The 11,842-nt window shown below is 37.3% G+C and overlaps 1 protein-coding gene across 1 annotated transcript; it reads right to left on the reverse strand.

Annotated features, from left to right (window-relative positions):
- Positions 1 to 5,749: 5,749 nt before the first annotated feature.
- Positions 5,750 to 8,942, reverse strand: SPMIP10 (sperm microtubule inner protein 10). Its single transcript, XM_081054319.1, has 3 exons — positions 8,845 to 8,942; positions 8,184 to 8,289; positions 5,750 to 5,986 (listed from the first exon to the last, which is right to left on the reverse strand). The coding sequence occupies exons 1-3, from the start codon at positions 8,928 to 8,930 to the stop codon at positions 5,777 to 5,779; spliced, it is 402 nt and encodes a 133-aa protein (XP_080910445.1). The 5' UTR covers positions 8,931 to 8,942; the 3' UTR covers positions 5,750 to 5,776.
- Positions 8,943 to 11,842: the final 2,900 nt, after the last annotated feature.

The raw sequence follows: 11,842 nt of genomic DNA on the forward strand, positions 1-11,842 counted from the left end.
TTTGTAAGACTGGGTAAATCCTGACTTTTTCAAAGTGTACTAGCACACATATTTTCTCACATTCTTAAAGGAAGAAAAAGAAGCCCGATAGCCAGGCTTCTAAAGGTAAATCATTTAAAAGCCAGAGAAATTTCGGTGAACACCTTTATACTGGTCCCCATATCGCCAGGGCCCCAGTTAATGCACCGAGATGCTCCCGGCTTGGTGATGGAGTGCTGGCTGCATTCCAGCCACTGCTCACCTCTACAACATGCCCTGTGTGGGGTAGACCTACGCATCTGCTCTTGCTGGCCCCTCTGCTTGCCAAGAAGCGAATTAGCAATGGTCAAATATGAACATCAGTGTTCTCCATATAAAAAAATATATCCATTGGCATTTTTGACCTTGGAAATCCTAGAGATTTCACAATCACTGGGACTAACACACCTAGATTAAGATGCAGCACAATATTCTGCTCTCTTGCGAGGACATTTATAGTCTTGAACTAACCCATGGTGGGTGGAAGAGTTAAGCTTTCAGCAGAGGAGGCCAAAGCTACACGTTAATTAGAATTTACATTTAGGAGAGTGCAATTAGGTGAGGAACAATCTGAAAGAGGATTACTTACTGGGAAGTAACTTGGGGTGGGGTCACAGAAACTTAGGGAAAATTAAATAGAAGGATAGAATAATTGATATGACACCGCAATAATGCTGTCATTGAGTCAGACCTCACAGAACGGTGAACACAATTGGAAGAACCAAGCACTGTACATTGCTTAGTTCAATTCTTCTGTTCAAGATTTTTAAAAATTTATTCCTAGAGCTGTCTAAAGACCCTACTCAGATGAACTTCTGGAGTTCAAGGCACCCCTTCATAAAGAGCTTAACCTCTTTTTGATGTCCTGCATCATTCCCATTCCTCTTTTTTGTGAAGTTGGGCTTCAAGAATCACCTTGGATTTTAAATTCTAGTTGAGTGGTATAAACCCAAAGAAGTATCTTAAATTATAACTTGAAGATCTTGCTGAAAATTATCCCATTACCAGCCAAATTTGCCGTTGTTTTCACTGGAAGAGAAAATAATGGACACATACTTAACAATAATAGAGTCCTGTCAATGCTTACTCTTGAGAAGTGGGTTAATTGTCTCAAATCTGTTTTAGAGATAAGGTAGTATCAGGGGATTATAGGAAATAAAGATCTTTTATAAAATTAAAGTATAGTTGACATACAATATTATATTATTTATAGTTTCAGGTATACAACATAGAGAGTTGACATTTAGATTCCTTATGGTATAATCACCGCAATAATTATATTAACCCTCTGGAAGTAAAAATCTTCGAATTATCCTAAATAGCTTTTAGAAATACAGAACTACTTGCTTTTTATTTCTTAAATTACATGTATAAAATAACTCTATTTCTCAAGCCTGGACTGAATTAAGGGGCAGAATGACATCGTTATGTAAATTATATTCTCATGTTTTTCTTCCTCACATGCTTTTTAATGCAGTTCCAGTACTTGTCTAATGAGGAGACAGAATTATTCTATTATCTCTTCTAAAATCTTCTGACTGGACCTTATGTTTTCTAGAGAACTTGGATCTAAAAGAACACAGGATTCCTTAGAACTATTTGTAAAAGCCTAAGGCTAGAGTTCCATTTCCAGCATGCCAATGTGAGGACCTCTGCAGACTCGCTCCCCAGAAAAATTAGTAATAATTATACAAGGTGTTTAAATTAAAAAAAATTATTACAGTAAAAGACACATAGCCATTAATCCCCCTCATAATATTCACTCTCACTTCAAACACACTTATCTGATCATTCTTGCCACTTTCTGAAGCAGTTCTGGAAGTCCTCTTTTGTGAGTGTCTTTAGTTGCGCTGTCACGGCTGCCTCGACGTCCTGAATTGATTCAAAACATTTACCTTTCATGGTCATTTTGACTTTAGGGAAGAGCCAGAAGTCGCACAGTTCCCGATCCGGTGAATATGGTGGATGAGGACACATCATAATGTTTTTATTTGACAGAAATTGCTGTGTACCAGAAGTGATGTATGACACGGAGCACTGCCATGATGGAGGATGATTTACAGCACACTTTAAAACACACCTTCTCTCAACCGTAGCTCACACCCTGTTAAAACTTGTCACACATTGTTACTAAGGTTCAACATGCCACTTCCCATATAGAAGTCCCCTGCCTTTCCCTTGGATGGCACTCGGCAGCAGCATTCACCATATTTTGAGATCACAACGGAAAGACTCTGTGGCACACATCGCTTCTGGTATGGCAATTTCTGTCAAATGAAAACATTACAAAATAAGGTGGTGTGTCCTCATCTACCTTATTCACCAGATCTGGCACCGTGTGACTTCTGGCTCTTTCCCAAAGTCAAAATGACCATGAAAAGTAAATGTTTTGAACTGATTCTGGACATTGAGGCAGCCACAACAGTGCAACTAAAGACATTCACAAAAGAGGACTTCCAGAGCTGCTTCAGAAAGTGGCAAGAATAATGGGATAAGAGTGTTCGAAGCAAGGGGTAGTATTTTGAGGGATTAATGCAATGTATCTTTTACTATAATATTTTTTTTTATTTAAACATTCACTGTATTGTTTGATCACACCTCATAAATCCAATTATGTCAACATTAACATTACACATAAATGGATTAAACAATCCAATCAAAAGGCAGAGATTATCAGACTGGATAAAAAACAAGTTCCAGTGATATGCTCTCTACAGGAGACATATTTTAGATTTAAAGATTCAAATAGATTGAAAGTTAAAAAGTTGAAGAACATATATCGTGCAAGTGATAACCACAAGAAACACAGAGTGGCTATACTAATATCAGGCAAAATACACTTTAAAACAAAAAAAAATGTTACTAGAGCTAAAGGGAGACATTTAAAAATGATAAAAGGGTTAGTCCATCAGGAAGATATAACAATTACATACAGAGGGTGCCAAAAAGTGTATACACATTTTAAGAAAGGAGAAAAACTATTAAAATTGTAATACTCAATATATACCGATAACAAAAGATGAATACAAGTCACATTTGACTTCTGCAATTACAAGAGGTTCTCAAAGTGGTTACCCTCAGCATCCAGACACTTCTGATTACGGTGAACTACTGCCTGAGCAATGCTGACCGAAGTGTCTACTTGTATACATTTTTTTGGCACCCCCAGTATATGCACCTAATACCAGAGCACCAGAATACATGAAACAAAAACTAACAGAAATGGAGGGAGAAAGACAATTCAACAATAATAGTGACTTCAATACCTTACTTTTGTAGACATAAGGAACATCCAAGCCTGTAAAGAATTTTTATGAGTTTATTTGAGCCAAACTGACAATTGCCAGGAAGCAAAAATCTCAACAGGTTGAAAAAGTGCTCCAGAGAATGAGTTTTGCAGCTTATTTACATTAGAATCAAAGGAGGAGGCATAAGTAGGGTTACATGAAATTCATTGGTGGTTAATTAAGGGGGTGGGAGAATACAAAGTGAGAAATCTCTGGGATTGGATTAAAGCAAAATTGAGAGACATATCTTTTTTTACATCGGTGGGCACAGGATAGTTAACATTTACTGTAGAGAGAGGTGGTATGCAGGCAACCTGATAACAATGAGAGGTTCTGTGGTTGTGCCTTGAGGGATCTGGAAAAGATTACTTCAATATTTCAAAGGTATGTTATCTTAGATGCACAAAGACAATAGATAGGCTCACTTAAGGTAAAGACTCACCTTTGTCAAGGAAGCTACAGGCTAGGATGTGACTACCCGCCATGATCTGCTTTTGGTTAGGAGTTTTTACATTCAGACCACCATACGTGGTTACTTTCGGTCTCTGAGTTTGGAGAGTGTGCCATGCGGGCCTTTCCTGAGCTTGTCAGGTTTAGTATGTGTTGCTTTTTTTGTCCACACTTTCAATAATAGAATACTAGTGAAATAAATCTCTAGGCCCAGCCCAGATGGAGACACTCCTGCCCGGAGTGCCACATCAGCACACCAAAACTTAGATAATTTTCATCTTCCTGTAAATACTTTGCTTGACCAGAAATGCAGTATATCCAGTTCATCCCCAAACACCACACTGACTCTGGGCTCAATACATACTTCCTTGTTTCTTATTCTTTATCCTATAAAAGCTTCTTGCCTTCCACTCCAGTTTACAGTTCTCCGAATGGAGACTGTCCACTTAATGAAGTTTTTTGGTATCACCTAGTCTCCTTTAATCATTTTTTACATCCTATATATACAGTTTTTACTATTTACACTTTATTTACTGATCTTTAAGTTGATGTTAGATGGACATCTGTATCTTTTTTTATAATAGTTTCCTTAGTGCTATTATCAGATATGAACACTTGGCTAGATGAAGCATAGCTTCGACCCCCTATGCAGTGTTCCTTGCTCCCCCACTTCATCGCAGCTGTTCTGAGCGTATTTCCTTTCTAAAGCTTTTATAATGTATAAAGGATGCGATTGACTTATAGCCTTTTAATTGTGGTAAAATGTACATAACATGAAATTTACCATCTTAACCCTTTTCGAGTGTACAATTAAGTGGCAGTAAGTACATTCACCCTGTTCAACCATCCACTGCAGAACATTTTCATCATGTCAAACTGAAACTCTTTACCCATTAAAAAATAACTTCCCATTTTCCCCTACTATGCAGCCCTTGGTAACTACTATTCTACTTTCTTTCTCTAGGAATTTGACTATTCAAGGATCTCACATAAATGGAATCATACCATATTTGTCATTTTGTGTATGGCTTATTCACTTCGTATCTGTTTTCAAGGTTCTTCCATGTTGTAGAATATGTCAGAACTTCATTCCATTTAATGGCTATTTCATTGCACGAATACACCACATTGTTTATCCGTTCATTTGTTGATGGACATTTGAATTGTTTTCACCTTTTGGCTATTTGTGAATATGCTGGTATGAACACTGCTGTACGAACATCTGTTAGAGTCCCTGCTTTCAGTTTTTGGGGCACATGGCAAGAAGTGGAATTGCTGGGTCATAAGGTGATTCTCTGTTTACTGTTTGAGAAACCTCTATACTGTCGTCCACAGCAGTGTGCCATTTTGCATATCATCAATTTTATGTTTTTAAATTATATGAATAAATTCTTTGCTGTAAGAAATTGATACTTGGATACACTGAACCATACAGAACGTACATCTCTGCTGAAATCATATGATGTATCAGAGTTGTCTGCCAAACACTTATAATTACCAGGTTGTTTAGCTACCAGTGTCCAGAGCCTTAGGGGTGTGTGTGTGTGTGTGTGTGTGTGTGTGTGTGTGTGTGTGTGTTGGTAGGGTGGGGCAAAAAGAAGTGTTCTGGGGTAGTCAGAAAAGTAGCAAAAATATTTCCACATCCTGCAACTCTGTTTCAGTTTGGCTCATCTGACACAGGGTTTTGGAGGGGATGAATAGTAAAGATGGAGTGAGGAAGAGAGAAAGGTAGAGAAGTATGGTGGGGTTTGGTGGTAGGACTGGATCATTCTGCTATTTCCTAACTTTTGGTGTGAAATAAATCTCAGTGAGACAGTTTTCCTTGCTCCCCCACTTCATCGCCCCTGTTCTGAGCCTATTTCCTTTCTAAAGCTTTTATAGCGTCTAAAGTATGCGATTGACTTATAGCCTTTCAATTGAACTTGTAGGTGAATTATAAATGCACAATGAACTTAAACATTTATGGGGTGGGGAAGAGAGAGACAGAAGAGATTGAAACGTTTTATCACTTTATTCTTTCATCAAACCTGTCGCCTCCTGAAGCCATGGGAAATCACCGTGCTCTGGTATCTGGAGAGAGGTGAATGCAAAGGTATATCTGCAATTTTTATTTTTGGTGGGCCTTTCTTTGCTACTACTTGACGATCTTCCCCATGGCAAAGTCTTTCACTGTGATTCAAAAACAGAGAGTCTTCTAAAGGGCCAGCATAGATTCCACATGCTTCTGCATGCTAATAGAGAAAAGAAAAATGTGCTGTATATGACCCCAAATATCACTTTATTAGATTAAGATGAAAGTTGTCCAATAGTTTTGCTAACTGTCCCTATCAAGAAGTAAGGTCTAGCGAACAGAGCAACATCCATTTTAAAAAGCAACGCTCTCTAGCTGGTGACTTCCGCCCACCAGGAAGAGTGGTGTGCACTACAGACGATAAAGAGAAACTTGGAGTCAGGTTGTTGAACTTGAATTTCTCTACTTTATGTGACCTTGTACAAGTCATTTACCCCCAGGAGGGTCAGTTTTCTCAAATATAAAATAGAAATTATTAAAGGATTCTTTGAGTTTTTAATAAAATATTATATGTGAAAAAATCTTTTGCCACCCACTGAGTATCAAATAGATGTAAAGTACACTGCTGCTACTGCAACTATGGCTGGATTAATAACTTGAAGTTATTGTCTTAAGTATACATCTATTTCTGATTCTCCGATGCCACTGAATAGCATTCTGTCCTGGTCTTGGGATGCAGCCCCATCTCTGTAATGCTATCTTCTCATTTTTGTGTTGTTAAACAGTTATGTCATTTCCTATGGGGAAAAGGGTGAAAGGAAGTAGAAGGAAGGAAAGCATAGCTAGCATTTACTCTGTAACTTCACTTCATTTAATTCTCACTTAATTTTTATTTTTACTCCGTAAGGTAGAATGTTCTATACACCAGTCACAAATTACATTTAAAAAATTATTAGGAACATTGTCATCTAAATCGTAAAAGTGAAATGGCTATGTAATATTATGCTGAATTATAGTTCTAAAGAGTGAGTTCAAGAATAAAAAATGTTTTGATGTATTGAAAATAGTTTTTAATTGACTTCAACTCAAAGTCTACATCATGTAGTTCTAATACATGAAAAAGATAAAATCAGTACTAATATTGTTACCATGCTAAAGCTACTTAGGACATTGAAAATTATTTCATAAGCCACTAAATTACACAAAATACAGCCCCATGTTGTGATTGTAGAAAGTCTTAATAACCATATAAATTTGATGTTTAAGTCTGTTATTTGAGTTTTGATTTCCTCGTTTTATCTTTGTTATCAAAATGTCACATAAAAATACATATAAAATAATCATCTCAGGGCAAATGGCGGCTTCATTTATTACATTGTATGTGTGCATTTTATAAGAATAATTGAGCCACATTTTCATGGTATATTTTTATATCATATAATACTCGTATTTTGTAAAGTCATCTCTGCCTTGGCTAAGTATATTCTTATTCAACATTAATTGCTTATCTGTTAGAAAGTTGCAAATTAGTTATACACATTTCTTTGTAGAAATCCTAACTTGAAATCTCCTCTTGTAGTCTGATGACTACAATATATTCTCCTTTAAAGAAAAAATTTACCTTTTCACAGGTGAATTGCCAGTCTGAATTTGGAAAATGTTTTGAAACTACTGACTGAATGGGAGTATTGAATGGGCAACGAGTCTTATCTGTAAATCTAGCCAAAGTGTTCCCATAGCTCTCAACCCTGAATATGCAGTACGACTTTAAAAATACATGCTCTGTACTGTAGCTTTAATATTAATGGTCCCTACTTCTGATGAACTTCTTAACTGTAAGTAGCAGTATGTGAAGAAAAAGGGAGACAGAGTTCTCAAATTTTTCAGTGTATCAACTTTTAAGTTTGTAATTGGGTTATTTGACTAGATGTTGCTATTTAACTTATGCTTACAAGTTTATGTGAAAATGAATCAAATAGTTTTTGTCAGGTATTTGCCGGGGCCTGAGAGGAGGGAGAAATGAGGAGATATAGGTAAAAGGGTACAAACTTTCAGTTAAAAGGAGTAAGTTCTGAGGGTCTGTTCAGTATGGCGACTACAGTTAATAATACGGCACTGTATACTTGAAAGCTGCTGAGAATAGATCGTAAGCGTTCTCACCAAAAGAAAAAAAAGTTAACTCTGTGAGGGGTTGGATGTGTTAATTATCATGATCTTGGTAATCATTCCACAATGTATATCAACTCTTTACATCGTATACTTCAAATATATACAGTTATGTTTGTCCATTATTCCTCAATAAAGCTGGAACAAATACAACATAAATTTAAAAATAGCTTTTGCATAATTATGTATGTCTATGCATAGATATATGAAATAGCACAGGATTTTTATTATGAACACTTGTAGGAAAATACCTTCAGATTTACACTCCTGAATATCATGCTTTCTTTCCAAGGCATAACATAACGTCTTGGGAACATCCCTTGCTTTAATGAAAACCGTGGCAAATGAAGATTACACCTGCAGATTAGGAAATCAAGAAAAGAGGATATCTTGTGAGTTAAATACAATCATTTTAGCATCACTCTAGGGCACGGAGGCACTTGTGTCTTGTCCGTGATGTTTGGACCCCACAGCTGCAGGACAGAGAGCTGAGCCACGGTGTGAGGCTCACCTAGGAGATAATGAACCCACTCAGGATTTCCCTAAGTATCACCAAGATCAAGAGTCAGGACTGGGTATCTGTACCTCCAACTGCTGCCTGTCCTTTACAATTTGCTCACTATGTTCGTTTTCACCTCATTTTAAGGGAGAAGACAGAGCACCATGTTTTGCCTCAGGCTTAAAGGAATCTCTGGCCAGTCACAAAATAACAGTAATTAATTTAGCTTCTGAATTTAGTACATGTTCTACACCCAGGTCAGACTTGCTTTGCCTGTATACACATTGTTTCCCTCTGGAACATAAAGCTTTCTATATGGATGCCAAAAGGGAAGTACAAAATTATTGTTCTCATCTGTGTAGGTCCCAGCTTGCAAAAACAAAAACAAAACCCCAAAACCCTTAAGTCCTCACTTAGTAGCAGGCTTATATGAATTCTCATCAGGACAATTGTTGGCCAGTTTAGGTAAGATAGGACAAGTGTCTTTTCCTGAAGCCATCGTTGCCAGGAGTGACAGTGATTCTCATCTAGAACTTGACTAACCCACTACTCTAATTATGATGACATTTCTGCCTCAGATGTAACAATGTTTTGCTAACTTCATAGCAACCAATTAGCAGTTGATTAAAAATACAACTGTTAGAGCTATTTTTTCCCTTTTAATTTATTAGTTTCAAGTATACAAAGCAATGTAATAATTAGACATTTATACCCCTCACAAAGTGATAACCCACCCCCCAAGGTACTAGCCCTCTGACATCTTGTATAGCTGTTACATTACCATTGATTATCTTTCTTTCCTATGTTGTACTCCACATCCTGTGACTACATATGCCTATATATTTAGTTACAGCTGACATTCCATATTATTCTACTTCGGCTTCAGGTGTACAGCGCAGTGGTCAGGCATCTACACAGTCTATGAAGTGATCCCCCGATAAGTCCAGTGCCCATATGGCACCTTACACAATCTTTACAACATTGTTGATTATATTCCCCATACTGTATTAACTACCAATTTGTATTTCTTAATGCCTTCACCTTTTTCACCCTGCCCCCAACCCCGTTCCCATCTATTACCCTGATAGATCTAGTACCTATGTGGTACCATACCTAGTTATTACAATAATATTGACTATAATCCTTATGCTATATCCTATATCCCTGTGATTACTGTATAACAATTTGTACTTCTTAATCCCTTTCCCTTTCACCCATCCTTAACCCCCCTCCCATCTTAACCATAATTTTCGTTTAAGTGTCTCTTCGGAAAGCATCAATATTTTATGTTTTAAAGGTTAGTACTTGGGTTAGAAACAAAATGCACCCCCCACCCCCAAAAAAGGAGAGAAAAGCAATTACTGGCCCTATGTGACCGATGCCACAAGAAAACAGGACAGGACTTGTTGGTATTGCCATATTATTTTCTAAAAGTGAGTATAACCATTGCATTAAGTATACGCTCCAAATGTTCGTTAAAAATCCAAACCAAACCTTTTTTACCTTCAGTAATCATGAGAAATCCTTATATTTATATATATTGTACGTTATGTGAGCTGTTTATACTGTTTTCAAAGAGAACATTGTCTTAAACTAATTGATAGGATTGCTTCAGACTTTCTTCTTTCCATTTCCTTCAAAGATGGCATCATGTTCATCAGCGGTTCTGAACCAAATGCCTTTTTGAATAATACATTTTGCCTCTAATGTAAAGAATAGATGAAATTCCCAGTAATGCAATACCACCAACAAAGCTGCCAATATCAAATCTTGATACCTTATTTTCTTTAGAATTTATAATTGCTGTGATTGTTACTAATGAAGAAACTGAGGTCACCCAACTATTGTGGGTTGTAGTCATTGTGGATGTCGACACCTGGCATGTGTTTTGTGAAACACTTATTTTGGGTGTCGACTTTAAAGTGGCGGAAGTCATATTTGTTGAGACCCATGGTGTTATTTAGATGTTGCTATGGGTTTCAAGGTGGTGACGGTCACATTTTTTGAGACTGAGGAAACTGGAGACGTTGATGGTTTTGCTGTGGGTTTCCAGGTGGTGACTCATTGAGGAAATGAGTTATAGATGGTTTCAGTGCTGTTGGAAGATTCACTTGTACCGCTGAAAGGCACAGATGAGGTATTATTGTTTAGTGGTGGGGTTTTCTGGAAGCGTGGAAGTCTCTGCTTGAAAATCCACTGCTGTCTACCGTGGCCTTCAGCAGCGCTAGCATCAGCAGCGCCCCCACAATGAACATGACCGCCACCTTGCGCACCAGCCCCCTTGTTCTGAGGGCAGGACGTGGCGACCTCATGAGTCCCAACACCACCGAGGTGGTGGTGGCACTAGCGAGTGCGGCCCTGATTTGCACGAAGCCTGCTCCAGGTCCCTTCCTGCCGCCTGCCCTTCAAAGACCAAATAGGGCGCAGGAGTGAAGCCGGGCAGCGGTGGGCTTTTATACCCCGTCTGGAGTAAACCATCATTTATCATGAACAATTTTAAAATGAGCATGCTTGCAGATATACTACAAATTTGACAAACATAGTAGAAAATACATTGAACTAAACAGTTATTCACAAATAATCACTTCATAGTAATTTATTTCCTTAGCTGATTTTCTTTATGTACTGCACATCATTGATGTCCCGTTTGTTTCACCATTAGTGTAAATCAAATTTGCTTAAATCCAAACAAATTCAACCCATTTTGCCCTCTAATATTTGAATAATATTGCAGCTTTTTATATTATAAAAACATTTTAAGAAAGGTGACAAGTGTAAGCACCTAAATTATTAGGACAGAGAGGTGATGGTTATGGTCAAACCTACTAGCCTGCAAACAGGAAACAGGCTAGGCTAAGAAAAATGCTAGGCTGAGCAGAATTACTGCAAAACACACTGGTTTGTTCAGAGTATTAACTGAACACATACCTGGCAAGTTTGGATACGAATGCCTAGATTTGGATACTCAGAGAAGCTTAGAGAAGAGTAATTTTAATAGACAAAACTTGTAAGAATCTTAAAAATATGTGTTGGTTTCCATATGTAACATTAGGATGCGACACAAGCCAGAAATCTGTGGGTTCCAAATGTTAAAGAAACTACTGATGAAAACAAACTTGGGAGGCGGGGAACAATCCATTTAATTGGATGAAGTAGCCTCAGGCATTAATGCTCTGAAAACTTTACCTTTCACTAAAAAAATTAACGTTATTTACATGAATATGTGGCATTCAGATTTCTGCATGATTACCTTTCCTAACGTACTATATCCTTAAAATCACCTCATAAACAATCTCAGGGACCTATTAATTAACTAAATATCCAGTTACCTATTTAATTTTCTTGCCCTGGTTACAGTAATCTTAAAATAGAATATCTGAGATTAAAAAATAAATTCACTCGGAACTCATT

Source organism: Rhinolophus hipposideros (genome assembly GCF_964194185.1).
Source record: "Rhinolophus hipposideros genome assembly, chromosome: 7".
NCBI classification, from domain to species: domain Eukaryota; kingdom Metazoa; phylum Chordata; class Mammalia; order Chiroptera; family Rhinolophidae; genus Rhinolophus; species Rhinolophus hipposideros.